The following is a 26,992-nucleotide window of genomic DNA, read 5'->3' as shown; positions in this document are numbered from 1 at the left end:
GTTGTGTAAGACAGGGATGTCTGGCGTAATAATTCTTGTCTTATATAACAGTCTGCAGTGCACAATCTCATTAGTGGACTCTTCATTGTACAGAACTGTGTCTCCTGACTGTAACTGGATAATGTGTGTTTAGCAAGCCTTTCATACAGGTTACATAATCTCACAGATTCAATTCACAGGAAGCCATGGTTTGATTTCCTGGCTGGCTGAAAGCAAGAATAAGTAATTTAGGTGTGTGAAGTAAATCTGATTGGTTTCTGTCTGCTGTGCTTTAGAAAACAGCTATGACGTCAGTCTATTGTTCCACTGTATGTTATCTGTCACAAATTGACCGTTTACTTACCTACTTTCTGCAATGCAAATTTTAAGCTCACCCATTAATTCTAAGGGGCAGTCCGATAACCTATACTGTTAAAGCGTTCACTCGTCACACAGAAGGCCTTGGTTCGATTCCTGACATGGGTACAATGTGTGAAGCCTATTTCTGGTGTCTGGTGTCTGGTGTCTGGTGTCGTGATATTGCTGGTATATTGCTAATTTTGCGGTGTAAAACCATACTCACTCACTGATTAATTTTAAGCACGTGCATTATGAGTGTCCTGGCTACAGCAGTCAAATAGCACAAGGTGCACATACAATACCAATGTACAGGCTAGTTCAAATGCAGCAGAGATATCAAAGGTTGAAGTTAAAGATTCTTGTGTATTAAGGATATACTGCATGAAATCTCCTTGCAGCATATTTGTGTTGTACTTATTTTCATGTATTTATTGATTTATGTTAACTTTCAGGTGGTATTTTAAATATGCTTATGCAGTACAATAGAACATGGATATAACAAACTACTAGGAACCAGAGAAACCATTTTGTCATATATATACATTTTCGCTTGGAAACGTCCGCCATCTTGGCTGAAACAAAATACAATACACATACACGTTTATACACGTTTCCTCCCGCATCCACCGGTGATTCAGTTAAAAAGTACCAATTGATACAACTTCAAAAAGATTTAATGCAAGGGTCGGAAAAAATTGAATCTGAAATTATGAATATACTCCAATATCACCAAAATTAATGTAAACATTATTTAATGAAATTTGTTTGTTTTACAGACTAGATTAGTCCAATTACCTGGACAGGTAAGATTAACATAATACAAGTTTAACAAGATTCAATCGTCACCAGCGATTGTGTTGATTCGCATCTGATTGCGTACAGCCAATTGTCAGTGATACTTGTCACTGAGCGAGATTTCTCATTTCACCATACACGTCACTAATTAGTGGTAGATGGGCTTGTCGGTGGTCAGATATCACTTTGCTATGTCTGTTAGTTAGCTGAAGAGAGTTTGTTATGGACGTAAATTTTATATGATAATATATAGCAGATATATCAGGGATTTTTTAACAGTTCGTTGTATCCGTGTTTGTTGTATCCGTGTTCGTTATATCCGTGTTCTACTGTACCTCGTTACTTTGATGCTGTATTTTATGTCAGACTGGACATTCATTACAAATAATGATACTCGCCTGTGAATTTCGCAGACTCATACATTATTTGTGACAAATATCCAGTTACGCACGCATGTGTTGTTCTTATATTGCTGATGTGAGATAATATTTTAACTCAATCAATATGCTTGTCAAAAGAGTTGAATTAAATAGGAATTGTGTGGTTGCGATGTGTGATTGTCATTGTACATTAATAAGAAGGATAGGTGTTCACCCCCAGTGGATGGGTACCTAGTAGGATGAGTGAGTGAGTGAGTATGGTTTTACGCCGCTTTTAGCAATATTCCAGCAATATCACGGCGGGGGACACATGAAATGGGCTTCACACATTGTACCCATGTCGGGAATCGAACCCGGGTCTTTGGCGTGACGAGCGAACGCTTTAACCACTAGGCTACCCGACCGCCCCCCTATTAGGATGAGACTGAATACAGAACATTCAAGTGCCAAATCACCTGCATTGGTTGTATACTCCCCAGGGAGATCAGAAAGGAAAATGAATGTACACTGATCCATTGAGTGGTAGGAACATGCATTGTGTGGACTTAAGTAATTACCGTATTCAGCGTAATAACCACCTTGCTCTAATAAGCGCCCACAGCGATATTTGCTTATACATGTATATTGGCTAGTGAACAATCTCATTTAGCACCCCTTCTGATTGATCAATGTACATAAGACTTATCTATTCGTGTATAATACGCACTCGTGTGCTACATGCACCCTTAATTATGGGCAATTACATTCTGGACAAATATATCTGTCGTACATAAACATTTCAGGCTGTCAACATAAACCACGAAATTTATCTTTCAACTTGTGTTTTTTTTCACCAAAGTAATATCCTAATAAGAGCCCCCTATTACTAATTTTGAGTGCACCCTGGGCGCTTATTATGTTGAATACGGTATTGTATAATAGTTGATCAGTCAATGCATGTGGGCCAGTCTTGAATATATACAGGTCACCTAGACACAGCTGGAATTTTGCTAGTTGTGGCATAAATAAAGCAAATATTTCATGGATTTCAGTCTAAGAAAATTAAATGGTGTCACCCGTGCAATGTCCACTTCATTTTAAAGTTTCTAGAGAGTGCTACAGTGTCACAGGCCTTCCTTGCTGTGGTCAGTTTTTGTCTAGAAAAGTTAATACTGTGACACTTAAGTGGTGAGAGTAATTGGATAGGGAGCTACTTTTACTTACCTATTCCTAGCCCTGACCTAGCTGCCTGAATCTGTGACACTCGCGTAGTGTATTTAGGGGAATGGTTAGCGGCTAGGTTGATGATGATAATCATAAAATTATGGGGCTCAGGTCACCAAGTCATTTAAGGCGTCATGCGTTCAACAAAGACGTTCTTACTTTTCTGACTCATATTAAGCGGATGCGCCATGATATGAATGAAATTCTGTTCAAAGCATTGTAAAACTCACCTCACTATTGCATTCATAAGATTGTCTTATAACTGTGAATTTAATTCTACTTTATATATGGTTGTTATACAGCTTTAATATATAGCTCTGACAAAGCTGGGGTGGTCAGATGTAGGCTAATGGTTAAAGCTTTTGTTCGTTACGCCGAAGACACAGTTTCGTTTCCCCACATTGGTACAATGTGTGAAGCCAAATTCTGGTGTCCTCCTGGGGATATGGCTGGAATATTGCTAAAAGCAGCGTAAAACCATACTCACTCACTTGGACAAAGCTCTGCTATTTCCAGCATGGTTTCAAAGCTATTATGTCTTAGCATGAGGTTATAAGACATGTAATATCTCTTTTGATTAAGACAGTACAGAAAAGTAATTCGACATAATAAGCGCCCATGGGGCTCTCAAAATTAGAAATAGGGGGCTCTTATTAGAATATTATTTTGGTATTGAAAGATAAATTTCATGGTTTATGCTGACAGCCTGAAATGTTTATATACAACAGATATATCTTTCCAGAATTTAATTGCCCATAATTAAGGGTGCATACAACACACGAGTGCGTATTATACACGAATGAATAAGTCTTGTGTACATTGATCAATCGGAGGGGTGCTAATTGGGATTGTTCACTAGCCAATATATTAGCAAATATCGCCTTGGTGCTTATTAGAGCAGGGAGCTTATTACGTTGAATACGGTATCATTAGCTGATAACATAACTTCAATCAAATATTGATATCAGAAATAATATCCACATTGTCTGTTTTTACTGTAGCAAATACTGGTTACAATCTCAAGGACAGGGCGTTCCAGTTCTCCGTGAATGTTATCTTATTAGGTGTAATTGGCTGATATTATTTTGTTTTTATTTCATTATCAACAGATTTGACTGACAGATGTCAAATATCTTTTATGTAATTGAAGAAAGGAAGAGAAGGGACATTAACTCGTAGAATTATGTGTTTGAGTAAGCGAGAGCGATTTGGCGGTAACATCGCTTTGAAGAGTATTCGAGTTGTATCACAGCATGTCAGCTTGATGTGGGAGGAAAGCAAGAAGTGATGCAGGGCTTACACTTGTACTACTTTGGTAAAACCCACAAACAGTGGTATGGTGATGACAAACAGAAGCATAATCATAAGGGACATAACTCTGTACAGCTAAGGGACACAACTCTGCACAGTGCCTGAGAGGATGGCTTGGCCACAGGCGCCCACATTGTATTTGAATCATATGGGATGTATGATAGTAGTTCAGATTTATTGTGTTTGGGATTTTTTAGCAAGCTTTCATAAATGTCAGTTTGATCTATCAGGTTTTAATTCATTTGGAAAAAGAGTTTGCAGATGAGATTTGCAAGATCTACAGTTACGATTGTTGGAAGAGATCTCCAATTTTTTAACATTTTGTTAATACATTAAGTTAGTGGACTCTGAAATGTCTACCCTACCATGATTCAGTCATTATAAGTTGGGATAAATATATTTATAGGAAGGAAGGAATATTCATGATATTTAAGTCTTTTGCCATTAAAGTTTGGATGAATGTGAATAGGAATATATTTGACATTTAAATCGTTTGCCACTGTCAATATTATACCAACAAGCATTAACGGCTGCCCAGAATGTTTGGAAATTTGTTGATTTTCTATGCCTTAAAATGTCTCATTAGATCGACATCCAAAGAACCCACATGTGATGACTGATGTCAGGAAACCAGCAATAACAAGACTCTCCGGAATGGCAGTAACATAACATGCTAAATATAAATGTGCCAAGGTCTTGAAAAGCTTCCAATGTATTGATTCAGATTTGTTGTGATGATATTCTAAGCCGCAGCCGAACTATATATAGTATTCCGGGAGGACTGGTTTGATGAATGACGAGTCGATATAGGGGACAGATGTACAGAAATAATTCATTGCCTGCTAGTAGAGAGAAAAGACAAATCAGTTTGACAAGTAAATGTGACCAGAGGACCTTTATCAAATTCAGTCCGATTAGGATATACTTTCTAATTTGCATGGCTCATTCGTCTGTATATTTTAGCACAGGAATTTTTACCTCCATCCATTTTATACTGGAATATGACACATATGGGATACATGGTAAATACCAATATAAAGGACAAATAAATGATAAATGTCAGACACATCCATGACATATACAGGACATATGCAAGACACATGCAGGATATATGCAAGACATATACAGGGCATATGCAGGACATATGCAAGACACATGCAGGACATATGCAGGACATATGCAGGACATGAAAGACACATGCAGGACATATGCAAGACACATGCAGGACATATGCAAGACACATGCAGGATATATGCAAGGCACACACTGGACACATACAGGACATATGAAAGACACATGCAGGACATATGCAAGACACATGCAGGACATGGAAGGCACATACTGGACACAAGCAAGACACATGCAGGACATATGCAGGACATATGCAAGACACATGCAGGACATATGCAAGACATATGCAAGACACATGCAAGACACATGCAGGACATATGCAAGACATATGCAAGACATATGCAAGACACATGCAAGACATATGCAAGACACATGCAAGACACATGCAGGACATATGCAAGACATATGCAAGACATATGCAAGACACATGCAGGACATATGCAAGACATATGCAAGAAACATTGAGAACATTATGATGCACACATATGTGACACATGACACATAAAAGACAAGCCAGACACGTACAGGACAGGTATAGCACTATGCAGTCACAGTGGATCAAAATGTTTTGTCAATCTGTGTTTATTGCCTGTGGAATGAGGAAACTGTTGGGTTTCCAGGTTAGAATAGGTCCCCAACAACCTATGCTTGTCAAAGAGGAAGGCTCTGAGTGAGTGACTTTGTTGATTGTTGGTCATTATACATTGAAGGCATAGGATGTTACTCATAACATCAATCACTGGGTTGTTTGGTCCAGATTCAACAATGTACAGGCTGACGTGGCTGTAGCTGGGATATTGCTGACTAGCATTAAACAACAAACAAACAAACACAAGTAAACAGATTTAAAATTTCTCCTGTAAGTTATCATTAGTGTCTGTATGACTGACAGCAGCTTAACTTCTCCTCCCCATCACCCCACAACAGCATCATGGCGAGAGCCAGTGTGGGGGTGAAGTGCTCCTCCGACACTGGTAAGGGTGCGTGTGATGTTATCAACACAGGGCTAGTTGAGGATTAAGGATTAGATGGGCAGAATCTGATATATCAACTTAGAAGTATTACTGGAAACTGTGAAAAGTGAAGGAAGCTCTGTCATTAGCTGTCTGAGCTGATCGAGTGGGGCTTACACAAGATAAGTTGTGGTAATTCCGCATCAGATCAGATTGTAATGGGCTTGGTCGCAATCTGTCAACGTATTCTACATTGGGTGGAGTTTTGATTAAACATGATTAAGCAAATGACAGACAGGGTGAGTTGGATGTGTTTATTGATGTGTTTGTGACATGAAATAGGGATTAGAAATTAGAAATTAATATTTTATGTTAAGTTCATCAACATGTTAGGGAGTTCCTGTGCTTGTTGACTGAGTGAACCTGTTACTGGCAAGTTTGCTAATCGCTAGGATTCGTCAGTAGTGTTACTGTTGAGAAGTTGGAATATGGATGTCCTAGAGATATGGAAACATCCTTTTAAGTTTGTAACATCCAACGTTGATATCTGGGTTCGTCACAGGGATTTATCTAGGCAATATGCAAGACACATAGATGGCAATTTCCGGCCCCAAATCTGCAGAAAATGTCAGTAAAAATGTCCAAATTGGAATTAATTACCTTCCAATTCAATATAATATAGTAATACATGGCACTGTGTGCAATGCTTTATTTGTTTTTGGCTTGAGAAAGTTACAGGGGGATGAGTAATAGTTGGATAGATGTAAACAAACACTCCTAACCTTAAATTATTACATTAAACATGTTTGTGTTATTTGGGGACAATCATCAGAGGGAGGTACGCTCTGTCCAAGACTGGTTTGCCTGCCCCTGAGCTCTGCGGTGAAACATTGACCAAGGGACAGGCCCACAGGATATTGCTGTGCGGGAAACATTGACCCAGTTTCCATGTAGTGGGATATTAGCACTTTTGGACAGTGGGAATAATGGATATGTCAGGCTACAGGAGTAAACATATTAGCTTTAGGGCAATAACTCTCACAGAGAAGTATGGTTCATGGTTTAAAAAAAATATGCACTCTAAACGTTTGGGCTTTCAATTTTAGCAATATCTGCATGTCTCTTGTTTATTATAAAATTATTTAAGACCAATTTAAGTATTACCTTGAAAGATTAATTATGAAGAAATATTAATAATATTACCACTGTATGAATAAGTCAATGTCAACAGCGTCATGTTTACCACTTTAATTGTGTAAACTTAATACCCTCTTGTTCCTTGAAAACAAAAACAAATATTTCAAGAAGTCATTGTTATGAAAACATATTACTAGTTTTGTTTTTATAATAAATTTATTTTTTCCTTTTATATTACATCATAATTTAACCTGAAATGTGTCATATCACATTCATTCACATCAATACATTCCTGATTCTGAAGGTACATGGAAATGACTATTTGTTTTACCTGCTGGGTTACATATAGGTATTTGCATCAATAGGTAGGTATGCTACAAAATGTCTTCATGCTGTGTTGATCCTCTGGATCAAAGTTATCTCGTGAACACTGCTATGGATATTACTGCTTCAGGACATACAATACATAACTCTAAAAGGAATAGCTGAACAGTTTTAATTTGTTCTGAATACCCACAATGTTCAGCAAATTGTATTGTAAATCTGAAGCAAAATTACTTTCATAGTCAAGTGTTATAAGAAACATGTAATATTTTCCAAATAAATCCCAGGCCATCAAGAATATCAATGATCAATCTCTAAACTGCTTGACAGAGGGATGATCCTCAGCCCTCTAATGACCACCTCGAGTTGGTCTGGACCTTGTATTCAGTGCTGTGTGTGAAACTGAGATATATATTGAATCAGAGTTATTAGGGGAATCGTTAGTTGATAGATTGATCGGCATCAGGAAACGTTCAGTAGCAGACAAACAAGGTATAAGGGTCTAAATGACTAGAACTTAGACTTACTGTGACTGCCTGTTTGCCCGAGCTGAGCGCACCTAACCTGCCTTCTGTTTCCACAGACACATCATCAGCGAGTTGGACTTGAGGTAACATGGAACAAGAATGACTGGAATTGGTGACACTATTTTTGTTTGTTTCAGAACCTGTCCAGTGTGTGTATTGGCAGTCTGTTTGTGGAGTCATCATCTATGTTCCTTGCTTTTGAAAACTACTGCGTCAACCAGGTGGGTGTAGGATACAGGACATGTTTGTTGCAACATAGGCAGTTGTTATTTGTCTGTTAAAATAATCCCCATTTTATCCCCGACACTATATACAGGGGAATATAGTCATCCTCTGGTCCTTCTTTGGAATATTGCTCATAGTATCAATCACTGTTTTTTTCTGGTTTTCTCCAGTTAATTACAGGACCATTATATAGCTGAAATTTTGCTGAATGTGGTACTAAAAATCAAACAAACAAACAAACAAGACAGGAACAAAACCTTCATTTCTCATCTGGCCAACAGAGATGCGATCTGTTGAATGTCCTAACACAACTTGCATGCCGTGATATCAGTGAGATATTGGTGACCGTGTATGTTACACTTGTGTCCTCCCTGTGCAGGGCCAGGCCTCCCAGTCCCTGGAGCAGATGGAGAAGGAGAAGGATCTGGTGCATGCCTTCCTCCAGGCGATACAGCGGGACAACTCCCTCCTGCGACGCATGCATCTCAAGTCCTTCCTCATGGTGCCGGTCCAGAGGATCATGAAGTAAGTTCTCTCTTCAATCTTTTTGTTGGGGTAATTAGTTAAAATTAAGCCCATGTCCATGGCTAAAGGCAATATGTGCCTGAAGCCTAAAGTCTAATCCTATGCTGGGTAGAGGTGGTCGGGTAGCCTAGTGGTTAAAGCGTTCGCTCATCACGCCGAAGACCCGGGTTTGATTCCCGACACGGGTACAATGTGTGAAGCCCATTTCTGGTGTCCCCCGCCGTGATATTGCTGGAATATTGCTAAAAGCAGCGTAAAACAATACTCACTCACTCACTCACTCACTTATGCTGGGTAGGTCCCTGGCAACCTATGATGGTCACATGAGGGGACTTAATGATTCGGATGGTAGGTGACTTGCTTGATTACATGTCATTGTACCCATACAGCATAAATTGTTGCTCATAGTATCAGTCACTGGATTGCCCGGTCCAGACTCGATTATTTAAGAGCTTCTGTCATGTACTGGAATATGACTGAGTGGTAGCAAAGAACAAACCAGCACAACCTAATTGTGTGAGTGACGACATGGTTGAGATATGGTTGATGAACCTCACTCATTCACTCCCTATCCCATGTGTTTTTCCAAAGGAGACAAGTAAATTGGTGATTGGGTGGTCATAATTGCTGATGAATATGTAGACAAACATTTATGAAATCTTTTATTACACAATACCCTTCTAAGCTCTAAAGATAAAAAAAATATTTTTCCCTATGTTGATTTCATTGTGGTATAGAGCTAGCCTTGCTTTTGTATACATTTCTAAATTGTTTGTTTTTTCATAAAATAAATATATTCCACAGTCATGGTGTAGAACTAATGAATATGTAGAGTACTTAGATAAGTAACAACTGGAAAAGATCTACTTATAAGTATCATGGTCGCAGAAACATGGGACACCATCTTCAAAATGTTTGACACAGGATCAGACAGAATAATTACATCAGTAACATTGGTCATATAGAGGCAGAAAAGAACTCCATTCTTTATATTTGCTGTTACGCTGTGCAGAGTTGCGTCCCTTGGGCACGCCAGAAACCTATGATTGTGGGTTCGAATCCCGGTTCGCCCCAATTATGTTTCTAGGTTTGTCAGCACCATACCCGTGCTCGTGGGTTTCACCGAAGTGGTAAACGTCTGAGACCTGCATCACTTCGGGCTTTCCTCCCACATTAAGCTGACACGCCGTGATATAACTGGAATACTGTTAAAAGCGGCGTTAAACCCAACTCACTCACTCACTCACTATATTTGCTGTTGAAGGTTTCTGTGTATTTACAATTTGTTTGACGTTGCTGCAGGTACCCTCTCCTCCTCAGCCGGTTGTACAAGTCCACTCCGTCTCTCCACACCGACAAGGAAGATATCAAGGTGGCTCAGGGCAAGATTGAAGACATTCTTGAGCACATTAACGCTGTGAGCATTTGAGCATTACTTCATTAATAAGATCAAAGCTTGACGTCAGGAACGTTGTAAAAAACAAATCAGCTGCGCTAACATTTTACAGACATTTCACTGAAACCTTAGGAAACAACGGTTTGGTTGAAAAATCTATAATTAAATCCGTTTTGTTTGTCAGTTTCTTTGACCCATATTATTAGGACTGTAGACACATGTGTTTTCAAATCAATATCGCTTGATCACAGTGGTGCGCTGGCCTCATGATGCAAAATTTTTTATATGTTTTTTTTGTCAGACAATAAAGTATTGTGCTGTATGTTTTTTCACAGAAAACCAAGTTGACTGGATCAGGTAGTTTCCGAATCAAGAGAAAACGTTCCCAGTCTCGCAGATATAGCCTTACTGAGAAGATTGAAGTCAACAGGGTAAGCTATTTCAGAGCAAATGATTTGGAGTTGTGTCTTGTATAATTAATTTCTATTTAAATTCTGATATCTTGACTACAGTGTTAGGGGAGGGGTTGACCTCAAACTATGTACATGTATTTCATTAATACAAATAGCACTAAGATAATTTTTGTTCATCTAATATGTGTCCTCAAATATGAAATGCCTCCGTGGTGTTAGTGGATAGAGTGTCTGCCTGGAGAGCAGAAGATTGGGGTTCGATTCCCGGCCGCTTCATACCAAAAGACATTTAAAGATTCTTACCCTGGGGGCACGGTAGGCCCGCCCAGTCGTCTAAGGCGCCTAGGTTTGCTGTGCAGAGTTGCGTCCCTTAGGCATGCCAGAAACCTATGATTGTGGGTTTGAATCCCGTTACGGCCGATTATGTTTCTAGGTTTGTCAGCACCTGTGCTTGTGGGTTTCACAGAAGTGGTAAACGTCTGAGACCTGCATCACTTCGGGCTTTCGTGATATTATTTGAACACATGTGTTGCGTAGGATGTTTCTCAAGAGCAAGTTGTGCATCAATATGCTCATGTCACCTCTCTTTTTGGGGAACTATTTTATTCTGCGATATAGCTGGTTGTTGTTTGGCTGTCAGTGTAAACATGAAGTCACACGTACTAAATAAAATTGTATTTAGATCTTGGCCTACATACTTTGAGGAAAGAAATTGTGATAAAAAATCACAAGCTCCGACGTTCATACAGTTTGGCCCTCACTCTATGAAGGTTAATACTTCAATGAACTCACACAAAGTGAAGGTCAATTCTTAATTAATCCAGAGTTTTGACATCCCTCAAATGATGAATCTAAGGCGTTTATCACCTTAAGGGATCCAGGGTTATATGAAACCATTCATCCATTCAGGTCGCCATGGAGGTGCTGGGTTGGAACAAGAAGGAGGTGAATGACCTGATCACGAGCCGCCTGATGTACGCCACACCCACAGATCACACCTGGGCTGCCAAGAGGTGCAAGAATCTCAAGTTCACAACTATACATGGAGTACTTCTTACCTTGGGCCAGGTGAGCTGGATTGTTATATGTACTGAATGCTGCATGCTGGCATGGTCCAATAGTTCCATGATACCTGTGTGCTTTCTGGAGCAGAATTAGCTCCCAGTACCACTTGCTTTTCATAAGAGGGAACTTACTGGGGTATATGGGGATTGGGAGATCTTGTGGTAATAATAATTTCTTGAATGGTGTACCGATAACATGAACAGACTACCATTTCTAATTGGCATCTTTTGAAGGTCAAGAATCCACACCCAGTTTGATCAAAGCAGCGTAACCCTTAGGCTGTGCAGGGTTAGAAACTAACAGCTTTCGTCCACTAGTCCTTATAATGATAACATATAGCAAAACCCTTAAAATGGGCCAATTTCTGCTAGTCCTTAGGATACCTTTACTATTGGTCAGTTTAGTAAGGACTACAGGACTAGTCCCAATTTCTAACACTGCTGTGTTAAAGTATAGGAGTTACAATCATCTTAGTGCCAAGATCACTTAGTTGAATGGGGCCCTGTTGTTTGTGCAGGCGATTCTTCAGTTATAGCAAATTTTTGTAATAAATAATTGTCAGTTGGAAAGATAATTGAATAGGTATTTGAAATGTATTTGTTGTTATGGAAATCTGGGAGGGTGTGATTGTTATGAGAGGTAATGATTTCTTATTATATCCTTGTGTTATGGGTTTTCAACTCCTAAGAAGTATTTCTGACTATGCCTCAAATAACAATCCAAATACACTAAATTTACGTCTTACTTTTGTGTACATTTATTTCTGTAAACCATTGGACGATCAAATGACCATATCTTGTTATTTAGTGTGATATTGCCTCGCCTCGATTACTGCTGTGTCTCCTGTGGTTTAATATCATGCATCATCTGTTTGTGCAGGCAAAGCATGAGAAACGAGATCGTGAACACTACTTGGTGTTCCCCAAGCCCAACTTTGTCCAGCAGGCCGCCGTGGTGCTGATCAGGGAGAAGAACGGGAAGTACCAGCCTGTCAGGGTGAGTGCTTCTTTGCTCTCGTCTCACACCACCTCAGGGAGTTATCTGAGACTACAACTGATTGACCTTCACAGGCACTTTGGGAAGAAAATCAGTATTGTGTTCAAAATTGAGATGAAGGTCTTGTTTTAAGGTCTTGTTTTCCTAAATTCTGAGATTTTGTAACTTTGAATAGTAAAACTAAGCATTAACCCTCTTCCTCTTTATTAGTCCTGTTAAAAGTGATATGCAAGTCACCTCAACAGAGTCATCATATTAGTTGTAACTACAGAAACATCAAATGGGAATTTTGTATTCCAATTTGGAACTTTACTGCCGATTTGGGGATCAGCCTCTGAGTAGGTCTAGATAAACCCCTGTAGCTCCTCACTCCTATGTCATCAGCTATCTATAAGGTGTATAGGCCCATGTGGTGTACTGGTGGATGCAAGAGGTGAATAATGGGGGATTAGTTGAACACTCTGGTTTGGCCAGATACAATTCCAAGAAGTTTTAACTCCAAGAAGACTCCAAAGACGCCACTTAAAAGAATTGAGACCAAATAAAAATATTTTATTTCACCCTTAAGGAAAATAATTTTAGTTGAAAAGCTTCTTTTTTTGTGTGTGATAAGGTCATGATAGTGTTAAGCTATCTCTGTTGCAGTTCCCATTTAATTAATTATGGATCCAAGTTATTACAACTTTGGCCTCCACAGGTCTTTTCTTGAAGGACCCCATGGTGATGATGCTCATGTTTTCCTTGCAGGACCCACTAATGTTGGACAAGTGTGTGGTGACGGTTGACCCGGACTTTGATGAAGTGTTCGAGCTCCATGAGTGGGGTCGAGAGGCTCTGGTCTTCAAGGTAAGACTACCTTGATGTGATTTGTTGCTTGTTTGGGGTCAGACAAGACTGATGTGTTAAGAGTGATCAAGAGTGAACGTTTTTTAACAGTCAGGCTATTTCATGGTGGCTAGTAAATACTGAGTCAGGTCCAAGAAAACCAGTGACTATTACATCAGCAATTAATGATCCATGCAATCAGGGCACTATAACACTCAAACATCCAAGTTACCAAAGCAGACCACCAAATACAGTTTAGTAGTCTGTCGCAGCCTGCAATGGGATGAGGACCTATTCTAACCTGGGTTAGACATGTGTATTATCTTATCACACTATCAGTGAATGAGTGAGTGAGTTGGGTTTCAGACTGCCTTTCACAATATTCCAGCAAAATGAGAAATGTGGGGTATCAAACCCATGCCCTTGGAGTGACGAGCGAATACATTAACCACTCCGCTACCCTACAGCCTCTCACATGTAAATGTAATTTGATACTTGGAAATGGAGACAATGACAATCAGATGATGATGATCAGAATGACGATGATGATGATCAGAATGACATGATGATGATCAGAATGACATGATGATGATGATCAGAATGACAATGATGATCAGAATGACGTGATGATGATGATCAGAATGACGATGATGATCAGAATGTCATGATGATGATGATCAGAATGACGATGATGATGATCAGAATGTCATGATGATGATGATGATGATCAGAATGACATGATGATAATGATGATGATCTGAATGATGATGATGATGATGATGATGATGATGATCTGAATGACATGATGATGATGATGACCTGAATGATGATGATGATGATGATGATGATCAGACTGACATGATGATGATGATGATCAGACTGACATGATGATGATCAGAATGACATGATGATGATGATGATGATCATGATGATGATGATGATCAGACTGACATGATGACGATGATGATCAGAATGACGATGATGATCAGAATGACATCATGATGATGATGATGATGATGATGATCAGAATGACGATAATGATCAGAATGATGTTGATGATGATCAGAATGACATGATGATGATGATGATAAAAATGGCATGATGATGATCAGAATGACATGATGATGATGATGATGATGATGATGATGATGAGGATGAGGATTATCTGAAAGACGGTGATGATGATGATGATCAGAATGATGATGATGATGATGATGATGATTAAAATGACATGATGATGATGATCTTTCAGGCAGAGGAAGGAAGCAACACTAGGCTGTGGGTCCAACATCTCAAACAGCAGACCCGAGACCTGGGCCAGTGGAGGAGGAGACGGAATGCGCTGCCTAATATCATGTTCAAGAACATGGTCTGACACGTGGGCCCCAAGCCCCTGGAGGGGTGTCATACTCACACATGGTTGTCACATCACCATCTCTTCCCAGTGATGCCTTCATCCTGATTGTAACACGGTCAGCCCTTGGACACAGCCCTTGGACACAGCCCTTGTGTCATCAGTCCCAATTTTGTGGTGTTGACCCTGCCCTGATGTGGTCAGTGAAAGATGCTGAAGAGTCTTGTGAGCTTTGCCCGTCGTGGTATTGCACAGGAGAACAAGACAGAGTGAAGCCAGTTCTAGTTGAGCATAATGGTGGAAGCCTCAGGCAGAGACTGAAGAAATGTGCTCAGGGGAGGTTACTCTTTACATCCAAAATGACCAGAACTGGTTGTAAGTCGAAAGGAGGGGTAACTTGTCCCAACTGCAAAGACGTATTTGTTACTTGAATAGAGTGAATCTCCAGCATGTTTTTTGCCTTGTGTCTTGCAAACTTTCTTGCCAATTCGAACTTGAGAGAATAGTACAAGGCATGATTTAGTGTTGCCAGCACATATTGATGCTTGTTTAGTGTTTAGAGGTTGACCAAGGGGAGATAACTCTGTCTTTGTTTGTTGGGGGAGATTGACTCCCGGACAAGTCTTTGAGTGATTTTTGTTTTGTTTTAGGTGATAATAATTACATATGAATGATGCATTTGAATCTTTGAGAACTGGAGATAGCACGACCCACTTTAAAATAAGGAGTCTGTGAATTGGTCAGAAAATAATAATGATGCTTCAATGAAAGTAATTGAATGTTTCAAGATGTAAAAAGATTATTTCTGGAAAAATCATTTATTTTTCTCGAAGTGCTACAAAAGTGCTATTTTGATAGATTTAATGTCAAATAGTCTAAATAAGGACATCTTGTGAATGATATTTAGATTAGTGCTTGCAAGATCCGTTTCAAGGTCATCAGTGATTCTTTGAACTGGTCAAATTGTAGGTATTTGACATTAAAGCATTTGTGTAGTTTTGATATTAGTTGCAAGTTTATCTAAACAAAACTGTCAAGTAAATTGAAGTTTAATGGTTATTTAATAAATACTGATTTCTCAAACAAAAGTGTGACATATGGTGATAACAAAATGTTTAGATGTCCTAAGTAATCTCAAGAACTTTTATAGCTGGAAAAACATTTTGAATGGTCAGGTGTATTTCTTTTTGTACAAATTTATGCATGATTGTAGACGTTTAATTCATCAGGAGAAAGAGGTTATTATTTCTTGATAAAAATGATTATTTTTAGTATCATATTATGCTTAAACTATTTGTGTGCATGAAAAAAATAGAAAAGAATATTGTGGCTCTACATGCCTTAGTCATGTTTACAGAAATAATGTATCATGGTATAGCTTGTATATAGAACATTTGTTGCTAGACTAATAGCATTTCAAACTGGTGTCTAAAACTTCTATGCACCTAGTGAAATTGTGAAAAAGTAATTTGAAGATTTTATCAATGTCAGAATATTTTGAACTGTGTGGAAAGTTGACATGTGGATTGATAAGGAAGAAGTCCTGGGTTTTTCAACACTGTTTCCCAATATCTAGTCGCACCTGTGCTTGCACATTCCAAAGAAAGACTTGTACAAATGTATATTTTCATCAAGTATATATACTTGAACACACTACTGTGATAATATTGTGTATATCAGATTCAGTCATATGTATGGAAATGTGTCATTTATATTTTGATAGTGAGCTTTGAAAATGTACATTCATTCATATATGTTCATCATGTTGTGAGCAAAATTGGGTCTAATGTAGACTTTCTTGAGGTGTTTATCCTATTAAGGTCAGATTGTGATACCCTTATTCAAAACTTACTGCATGGCATGAACAGAAACTTGATGTTCTGTTGAGTGGAAGATATGACAAAAATAATGACCATTTATCTTGATATTCTTTGGGAATTTGTCAAGTCTGTTGAGTACCTGCATATATTTGGTGTATTCCATGAAATCAATTGATTTCATCAGTGCTATTTCTTGTTTCCATGTTTTTTACGGAGCTAAATGAAGAGGAATTACCTTGCTTTAATATGGGTCACTTGAAAGGTCAAACACATAATGTGATACATGTATGCATATTTCAGTCAATCCATGTCCCAAGATGGCTGACATGTCAGCCATATTGGATATATTATTTAAGCAACTAGTTGTACTCAAATTTAGTGTCTCTGATATGGTATGAAAAAGGTATAAGGATGGTTGAGATATGAATTCAAAACTGCTCTGTGAATTGTAGAAGTTTATCAAAGGTTTTTTTCCATCTTTTCAAATAGATCTGTGTGTAGCTAATAATGTGAAAATGCCACTTGCCCTTAATAATTGTATTTTTATGATTCCAATTCGATATGGTACTTGCATGCCTACAAAAATGATACACATAATTTAAATGTCCATGATTGGTTATTGTTGTCTGTTTAGAGATGACTTCAAGTTTAGCAAGGCTTGGACTACAGTCTAGTTATTCAAGTACATCTTGTGACATTATAAACAAAGTTAGAACCTTAACTCTGTCAAAAAAAGTAGCAAGAAAAATGAAAACATTACCACAGTATTTAGTGTGTGTGTGTGTGCATGTCTATTTGAAATGTGTGCATTTAGAACTATTTTATAAAAAAAAGAAAACTTTGTTTTAAAATGTTACCTGATTTTTTTGCTTTTATTTGAAAAGGTGAACAGATGAACATTTGACAGGTAGTCTTCACTTGCACAAACCATGAAAAACAGCATATAATCATTATTACAAATAATACGTTTCATATGACAAAAATGATTTTTTGAAGTTGGACGATTGTATGGAAGCTTATTAGTGCAACAGTCTAACAAAAATATATCGTCTACGTAGATAATACTTTCATCTACGTAGATGATACCACTCTTGTCTACATTTTGACTGGCTGGTTGTGGTTCCTCCTTCTTTGGTCTGTCAGCTTTATCTCCATGCCGGAGGGTTTTTCCAAAGTGGTCCAAATCTGTGACCTGTGCCAATGTAGGCTTTCCTCCCCATGAAGCTGACAGGTCATGATCAGACCATATTACTTGTCAAAGGTCGTTGTAGTATTAAACATGAGTCATTCATGCTACTGACTTGTAGGTATGATGGACTTAGTCCACACCGGAAATTGGCAAGGGTCTGGCTAGGCCATAATGAATTAATTATTAGATGTTCTAATTCAGCAAGCTCACTACCAAAGACCCCGCACAGTTTAATTGTCCCATGTACCTACAAAGGAAGTCGCTAAAGTGTTCCCTTCTATCTCCACATGATGAAACACACCAGATACATACCATATTTTTTTTCCTCCAAAATACTGAACCCGCTAGAGGGGGGTGCGCATTATACATGGGTGCGCACTATACTCAAGAAAATACGGTATTGTTTGAATGCCTTGAACAGTGCATGGAAAATGTTAACGTAATAATGCCTCCCACCTCCCGATATTGAAAAGAATAGATGAAAATCTTATAATTTATTGTGGCCTTACACCCTCAAGTATATTTGTTTATGATGTTCATTTAACTCCACTCCACAAGTAATACATCTGTAACTTATTCATGTTTTTGGTTTGCCTAATTGTGATATTCATGCGTGTAAATTGATAGCGATCTCATTGTAAATACAAACATCGTTCCAGAATTTATAATTCTTTTACAGTTTCCTTCTGCTAATATTTATTATTATTTAATTAATTGTACAAATCGTGTAAAAATGATTCTTGAAATGTATGTCTAAAAGCAGGCATTAATAAATGTATAAATACCTATATGCTTCATTATGTTGTTTGTGCTCCTGAAAAACTTGTTTGTTTCAAACTCCGCACTTAGCAATATTTCAGATATATAGCTGTTGCCTGTAATTAATGAAATCTGTACAAAACAAACCAGTGATTGATGTTAAGAGCAACATCCTGAGATGTCAGATAGGAGGACAGGTAATCAATGAAATCACAGAGCCTGACCATCCGATACATTCAGTTGCCTCGTACGACAAGCATATGTTATGGATAGGAATCTTCATGGGCTGTTCCTACTAGAACGTCCCTATATAAGTGCAATAATCTTGGACCCGACGTTAAACCCAATTTCACCTCACCTCTCCCTACTAGGGTTGTCGCTGTCAGTACAGGTACTACAGAAATGTAACCCAACTACATTGATGTATGCAGAATTGTAAACAAGCTTGGCTGTGAAAGTTCTGACTTCTTGTGTCAATGGATTCGTTCAAATATACCGATAATTTCACCCAACACCATGAACTTGAGACTTTGTGATTTCAGCATACATGAAATGATAACAATTTCACCATGAGGTATTGTTGTCATGGTGTCTTTTTTGCACGAATGATAAATCTTTTGTTATCTTTTAAAGAGAACTCCCTTTTAACTCTTACTGTTCTCATTAACCAACGACACATTAAAGAAACTACCACCCCATTACAAATCTCGTGACCGTGAAGATTCCGGGGTAGAATAGGTCTTCAGCAACCCATACTTGACGTAAAAGGCGACTAACGGGATCGGGTGGTCACTCAGGCTCGCTGACTTGGTTGATACATGTCATCGATCCCAATTGCGTCGATCGATGTTCATACTGTCAATCACTGGATTGTCTGGTCCAGACTCGATTATTTACAGACCTCCGTCATATAGATGGAATATTGCTGAGTGCGGCGTTAAACAACAAACAAACAAACAAAACAAATCTCGTACAGGCGAATATGCTTTTCGTAAGAGGCGACTAATGGGATTGGGTGGTCGGGTTCGCTGACTTGGTTGATGTATGTCATCGTCTCCCACTTGCGTGGATCGATGCTCATGAGGTCAATGACTGGATTGTCTGGTCCAAACTCGATTTTTTACAGACCGCCGCCATAGAGCTTGAATATTGCTGAGTGCGGCGTTAAACAACAAACAAACCAAACCAAACAAACCTCGATTGTAATCTTCGTCTTCCTCGACCTCCCATGTTTGTGATTATGTTATATCAATCAATCAATATTTATTTCTCCAAGTACGAGACAATACATCAAAGTACATATTAGAAATATTAGGATCATATGACAATAATGGTTCCGACTTAAAACATCATCACAAAATTCTCAAATGTGCTAAACACATACATTAACAATGTGAATATATTGTGATAAATGTTTAAGTTCGCTCATGTTTTGCGAGCAGAAAAAGCCTTTGAGTTTAATAAATTTGACCATACAAACATAATTCAATATGCTGTTTTCTCTCTTTATCAAAGGCAGTGCTTTAAAGATATAATGTAATTCATCTGCAGGCGAGTAACAGAGATGGCATGATCTGTCCTCACAGGTAGACCAAGCCATTTTCCAGTTTCTATTGGTAGATTGTGGTTAGATGTTCGGAATTATTAACTTGGAAATGACACTGCGTTTGGAAGTAGTAAATATCGTTCGGAGGATTCTGTAATTGTTAGGATCCAGAGCATTACCTATATTCTTATAGATTCTATATTAGTTTTATTATTCCCGTGACCCAAGACGATGGTTAGCACCCGGTGTCCAGAACAAGATTGAATACGTATGTGTATATCGGCCCGAGCAGGGCAAAGGTGCCAACAGGTTCTATTCCCGCGCACGTGTTATTCTTTAAGCGTTTTATTGCTACTTCTATTTCTTCAAGAGAGATGTCTTTATTAACATAACATGGTCATAGTTAGGGTACAACCAGGTGTGGGTGGTTAATCCAATAATCCACGACCAGTCGTCATCCCTCGCGCCTTGTCGTAACCAGCACGAACAAAAAACTGAAATCGTAGCCATGTCGCTGGATGCAGCTAGTGTTAAAAAGCGGAGTACTACATATCTAAAATGATCCTGTTTAGTAATAAAACTGCCAACAGCTCATCACCAGCCACGAGTTCCTGGCAAGCAGACATGTCAATGTCCTCTCCCCGTGGCACAAGTCTCATACGATTTTGCAGCGAGCAAGACCCAGGAGAATAAATTAACAATGATTTGGCAAGTCAAGATTGCATAACCTGAAATTAACGAATGTTCTGGGCTCCAATTGGATTTGTTTTTTGTTTTGTAGATATATATTTTTTAAATAAGATAACTTTTTTCTTGGAAAAAATGTCAGTCCAGAAGACGGCCTGTCCTAGATCACGAATCTCTTGCTCTGTAGCGCCACGAGCACAGCAGTAATAGTTCAACGAGGTGGATTTTACGAGCGCGTCAAAGTGTTCAACCTGGGCGCTTCGTTAGGATTCCATGGATTGGTTGGTTGGTTGGTTAGTTGTTTAACGCAAAACTAGGTCCCACGCAATTGGCTCACGTCAAACCCTCCCATAAAATAGGTTGCGAAATAAACCGAGGGAACCCGAAACTGACGCCCCCGAAGGCCGCTGACCTGACCAATGACTTTACGGAAATATAGCAACCATTCGTCACTACTCGCCCCTTTCCATCTTCGGCTCGTCGACGTCCCGGAATGACACGAGCTGGTCACGGATCTGCCCGACAGATATGACGTAAAACCAATGTGACGGAAAGACTTTATGACGTCACGCCATTATGATGTCATTCGCTGACTACGGGTTTGTCGTCAACACAAGCAGTTGATGGAGAGACGGGAAGCGAGAGGTTTGATGCTGTCCTTTTAGAAGATACAGGTATTTGGATTATCAACTTTGGTCAGCTTATATCTTGCATAATGTTGTATGATCAGAAACTTCGTCTTTCCCTAATTTGAATGCAAAACGTCGTGACATTGTCTGCTCGTCATGTATTGGATCGAAATTTTGGATATTAAAATCTGCATTATGTGGAACATGAGGATAATGCTTATCTTATGCAACAGTTTATCTATATGATTCTGATGCTCGGATCATAACCGTACATTGTGTAAGGCCCCATGTATGCCCTATATTCACCCTCCTACGGGTAGCCCAGTGGTTAAAGCGTTCGCTCGTCACGCCGAAGACCCGGGTTCGATTCCCGACATGGGTACAATGTGATATTGCTGGAATATTGCTAAAAGCGGCGTAAAACCATACTCACTCACTCACTCCTATGAAACGAATAATTGAACGACCGGGAACGGCCAATTACAAAAATCCCTTCAATACATAAAGGACCGGCAAAGTTCGTTCTACCCTTTCAGTGAAATGTTATTTCATTTTGATTCCTTGGAATTAAACCATTTATTCCGTAATGCTCCCCCAAAACCCCTATTATTTTAGCGAGGGGACTAAAATGGTCCCTGAAAAGATTTAGAAACTGCTTCAGAGAGGAGATCGCGCACATTCCTTACCCAAATGACGGAAGGTGTACGGTAAAATGACTCCTTACCTAACTTATTTTTCATTAGTAAACAATGAAGTTGTGATATCATAAAATAGAATATTGAATTGTGCAAATCTGATTGTGATATCTTGAAATTGTACATATCTATGGACCGTGATATCGATACACGTTAAATGGACCCAAACATGTGATGGGACCCACAGCTGACCAGGGTCCACTTTCACAAAACCATCTTAGCGTTAAGATGATCTTAAGCCTACCTTAAAGTATGGGAGTTACGACCATCTTAGCGCTAAGAATGCTTTGTGAAAGTGGGCCCCTGGTAAACGTCTTAAAAAATATTTATTTTGCTGACATCCTTTTTACCGGACACCTAACAATCGGGTTTGTTTGATGCTACTATTATGCATTCGACAGTCTTTTTCTTTCAGAGTAAAGCTGAAAAATATACCCGAAACTCGGAAGTTGACACACGTCAGTTACTCTCCACCTAAACTGAGAAAAACGACACCTCCAAACATGTCCACAGCCCTTGACCACAACATTGACCTGTCCAAGTACCGCCTCAAGGACCGAGTGCTCACGTGCACCATATGCCTCGATCTGTTCAACGACCCGAAGATTCTGCCCTGCTTCCACACGTTCTGTAAGGGTTGTCTATGGAGTCATGTTCTCAACACAGTGAAGCTACAGCGCTTCCCCTGCCCCCTCTGCCGCACCGAGATCCGCCTCCCCGAGGGTGGGGTCGACCACTTCCAAGGGAACTTCTACATCCAAGAGTTCACCGACCTCATAAAACAGGATTCCAAGGTCAAGGTCAAAAATACGAAAAATGGCGGCCGCTCTGAGACAGACGTCACCATTTTCGGAGAAAAGAAATACCCCAACGCCATCTCATACAAAGACTTGTACTGCCCCACCCACGCATATAAGAAGGAGTGGGTGGTATCGTATTGTGCGAGGTGCAGGATACCCATCTGCCTTCAGTGCAAGATGCACGAACACTCGGGGCACGAGTGGGAGGACTTGTCGGTGGTTGTGGGCGAGGCGCAGCGACAGCTCCACACGCTAGATGCCAGGGTGAAGCGCTACCGGAAGGTCCTCGGGGAGCTCAGTGAGGACAGGCGTAGCTACATGGACAACTTCTGTTCCCAGGTCAGCTCCGTCACCAACCAGATCAAGACGTGTGCTGAGGACATCAAGCACAATGTGGACAGCAGGTAACTGGCATGACTAAAACCAGGTCTTGTGTGAATACACACGCACATGAAGTCGAATATACAAACTATCAACATGTAGATTTCTATACCGGTATCCTGCAAGTGTTCCCATAGAGGCTTATAGATGGGGTGAGTGACTGAGTGAGTATGGTTGTACGCCGCTTTTAGCAATATTCCAGCAATATCACGGCGGGGGACACCAGAAATGAGCTTTACACATTGTACCCATGTTGGGAATCGAACCCGGGTCTTCGGCGTGATGAGCGAACGCTTTAACCACTAGGCTACCCGATTATAGATGGGAGGCTAAATCAAGTAAATGTACACATATGCTAATACGACCACATCAAAATAAAAAAAATGTAATATGGATAGATGTCATAAGAACCATGGACCCTGTTTTTCTGAAAAGACACTGGCAGTATCGTTTGATGATGCCTTCATTGTCCGATGATTTTCATAATAATTATAATAGTTATATAGCGCAGCATACACCATGCTGTATGCTCTGTGCCCATTTGATGCTGATGATAATGAGAACGACTTCGCAGATCAGTTGGAAAGTAGAATTTTCGCATTCTTCTTGACGATGGTCAGATTTTGTGAAGATCTGATGTCGTGAGTCAAAGCATTCCATTTGCTAGCTGCTGAATATTGGAAGCATCTCTTTTCAAAAGTGGAGGTTTTTATGCATAATTGTCCAAGTTCATGAGTTGCAGACTAACGTATAGGTACCCGAATATCTATGGTTGATGTGTTGTAGATGCGAGTCGCTGCTGCTACTACTGGACCATCTGAAAGTGACCGAGACTAGCAAGGTGGAATCTCACGAGCTGCAAGTGGGAACCTGCATCAGCAGTCTAGGGGAGGTAACCCAGGGAGTAGAACACATGATGAAAGGGTCCGGTGTCCTTGACCTTCTAGCAAACAAGACTCACCTCAAGGAGAAAGCAGACGATACTGTAAGGAGCATCCCAGCATTCATAGAGAAAATCAGCGTCGTCTACGATCGTAAAAACCCCGACGGCTTGGCTCAAAAGATTGAGTGTGCTTTGGGTTATCTCAGCACGGAGAAGGATCTGAGCGGGGGAGATGACAGGGAGGCTGTCCTGGACCCTCCGACAACCCCTGGCCTGAGCACTGGACAACCTGAGGAGAATGTCCAGCAACCCGTTCTTGAGCAGTTCAATGTAACGCTCAGCAGACCCGGTCTGATACAGCGGTCCGTGTTTAAAGTTAGGCCTAACAATGCAGGTATCAGATTCTTTGTCCCAGTACCTAGCCTGGGGATTGTGATCGGCTACGACTCGAGTCCCCGGCACCTGGACGTCGTTGACGAAGTCGGGAACAAGATCCAGACCTACGACGCTGTGCCCAACACCTCCTGTGCGCTACTTCTGGGGCAAACCAACCTGGCGTTATGCACGTCCACCCCACGACAACTGAGCCAGAGACGGCTGCCTCAGTTCAACCCCATCTCGTACCGCACCAGCGAACTGCCCTTCACACCCACAGGGCTCGCCGTCAGGGACCCTCGGGAGCTAATCATCTGCGGCAAGGAGAAGGCGGGCATTGGAACCGGCATATACAGATACAGGTGAATGGATCTCAGATAATATGTATACACAGTCACTCTCGTCAGCACGACGGAACTAAATAACAGAAAGAGCCTATAAAATGAGGATTTAGTCTGTCACTGTGACATTTTCGACATCTCCTCAAAAACGGGTGGCCCGTATAAGGCGCCGCAATTCGCTGTGCAGAGTTGCGTCCTTTGGACACGACAGAAACCTATGATTGTGGGTTCGAATCCCGGTTCGCCCCGATTATGTTTCTAGGTTTGTCAGCACCATACCCGTGCTCGTGGGTTTCACCGAAGTGGTAAACGTCTGAGACCTGCATCACTTCGGGCTTTTCTCCCACATTAAGCTGACACGCCGTGATATAACTGGAATACTGTTAAAAGCGGCGTAAAACCAAACTCACTCACTCACTCCTCAAAAACGATATAAAACCTGAAGCTGAGATGCTGCAATCCAGTGTCGATCTCAAAAACATGGACGCTGCGATATCGCCATATTTAAACTACACTTTTTACCATAAAGTTCTGCAGCGTATAAAATTCCCCCAAAATGTCAATCAGACAACCGCATTGGCAACATGGCAAAGTTACCAGACCAGATAAAATGTTGTCAGTGCAGAATTTTCATAACTTACGAGCAAAGGTAACAATGGGGTAAGCATAAGACTAGTACTCATTAATGTTAGTTCTTAGAAAATAACAATTAGCTGGTGAATTGTCATCTTAGTAACTTTAACTCTCCACCATCCTGTGAGACCGTACGTCAGCAAAACAGGCCGTATTTTAAACACTGCCATTACCCAAATTTCGAAAATTGAGATGCATTACGTGTATGCACAATAACGGTCTGATTTATTTTCTTAAATAAATCTTGAAATTGGACATTAATGTTTTTCATAAACATATAAAATGTAACTAAGAATACACTTATAGTACTCTACTACGACTCCCTTATTTCAACCAAATTAACAGTTCCATCTTACCAAATATTCCCGTAAACGTGCCGTTAATATTTCAACACAATCTCTTTTTCTTTAATATATATAACCTCTAACATCATCCTCCCGTTCATTTCAGCCTGGAAACTAAACAGATTCGCTGTGTGTACGCAAATGGCGACCTTCACATTCTAAAAGCGCCCTCTAGTGTCGTAGTCACTCAAGATGGCGACGCCGAGGTGTTCGTCGTATCTGACCCAAAGCGCAAGGCCGTTTTCTTTTTCGACATAGCGGGGAACCTCCTGAACACATTCCCCTCACAACGCTGTAGCTTCTGTCCAGAGGGTTTGTGCTGTGACGCTGAGGGCAACGTCCTTGTCGCCGACAAGGGAAATAACTCTGTCGTGCTTCTGTCCCCGATGGGCGTATTCATTCAGGAACTAACGAGAGGCGTCAACCCCCGAGCCCTCAGCTTTGACGGGTCGGGCAGACTGTGGATGGGGGAGTCTGAGGGAACGATTACCATCTTTGATTATGTGATGTAGATTGAGAGGGGATTAATATATTATACCGTTCTTAAAAATATTAAGTTTCATAAATGGACTGGAAACTATTCTCCTCCATATTTTGTAGGCATGTTTTAAGAAAATATTTCTATTATATTACGTATAGATTTTAGAATATATATTTTGTTTTCTACTAAAAATATATCATGTAACATTTTCACTTGATATAAATTTTTTTTCGCGGATCAGAAACCATATAAACCGATTCAAAGATGTCTAAATATATATACTATACAAATTGAATTATAACAGGGTTAAACTGTGTATTTATGTTTGGAATAAATATGTTCTTACAATCGTTTTGGTGTCTTGCCAGCTTGAATGTTTCATACCTTCCAAAATATGAGGCGATGAAAGCATGGCTGTACTACCCAGGTAAGGTTCGTGGTTTGTGTGTGGGCTTTCACAACAGATTGGTAGTAAATAAATGGAAATCCGGATGGTTACGGCCAAGAACGTCTAAACGTTACCACGTGCC

The 26,992-nt window shown here is 39.9% G+C and overlaps 2 protein-coding genes across 6 annotated transcripts in view; both read left to right on the top strand.

The window, feature by feature from the left end:
• LOC139463807 (uro-adherence factor A-like) overlaps positions 1-16,099 on the top strand; it is a 114,147-nt gene extending 98,048 nt beyond the window's left edge. For all 5 annotated transcript variants that reach the window (XM_071245131.1, XM_071245127.1, XM_071245129.1 and 2 more), the window contains 8 exons: positions 8,238-8,321; positions 8,705-8,850; positions 10,153-10,267; positions 10,582-10,677; positions 11,569-11,727; positions 12,604-12,720; positions 13,468-13,566; positions 14,798-16,099. In XM_071245131.1, the coding sequence (XP_071101232.1) occupies positions 8,238-8,321; positions 8,705-8,850; positions 10,153-10,267; positions 10,582-10,677; positions 11,569-11,727; positions 12,604-12,720; positions 13,468-13,566; positions 14,798-14,920 (939 nt within the window). In that variant the 3' untranslated portion in view covers positions 14,921-16,099. The remainder of the gene's footprint in view (positions 1-8,237; positions 8,322-8,704; positions 8,851-10,152; positions 10,268-10,581; positions 10,678-11,568; positions 11,728-12,603; positions 12,721-13,467; positions 13,567-14,797) is intronic.
• Positions 16,100-22,727: 6,628 nt separating this feature from the next.
• Positions 22,728-26,493, top strand: LOC139463373 (tripartite motif-containing protein 3-like). The gene is made up of 3 exons (XM_071244632.1): positions 22,728-23,428; positions 24,192-25,025; positions 26,088-26,493. Exons 1-3 carry the CDS (start codon positions 22,728-22,730, stop codon positions 26,491-26,493), a joined length of 1,941 nt encoding a protein of 646 aa, XP_071100733.1.
• The last annotated feature ends 499 nt before the right edge of the window (positions 26,494-26,992 follow it).

This window comes from Haliotis cracherodii, unplaced genomic scaffold, assembly GCF_022045235.1.
Source record: "Haliotis cracherodii isolate W230 unplaced genomic scaffold, xgHalCrac1.p SCAF_16, whole genome shotgun sequence".
NCBI lineage: Eukaryota > Metazoa > Mollusca > Gastropoda > Lepetellida > Haliotidae > Haliotis > Haliotis cracherodii.
This window is presented reverse-complemented; position numbering and strand designations above follow the sequence as displayed.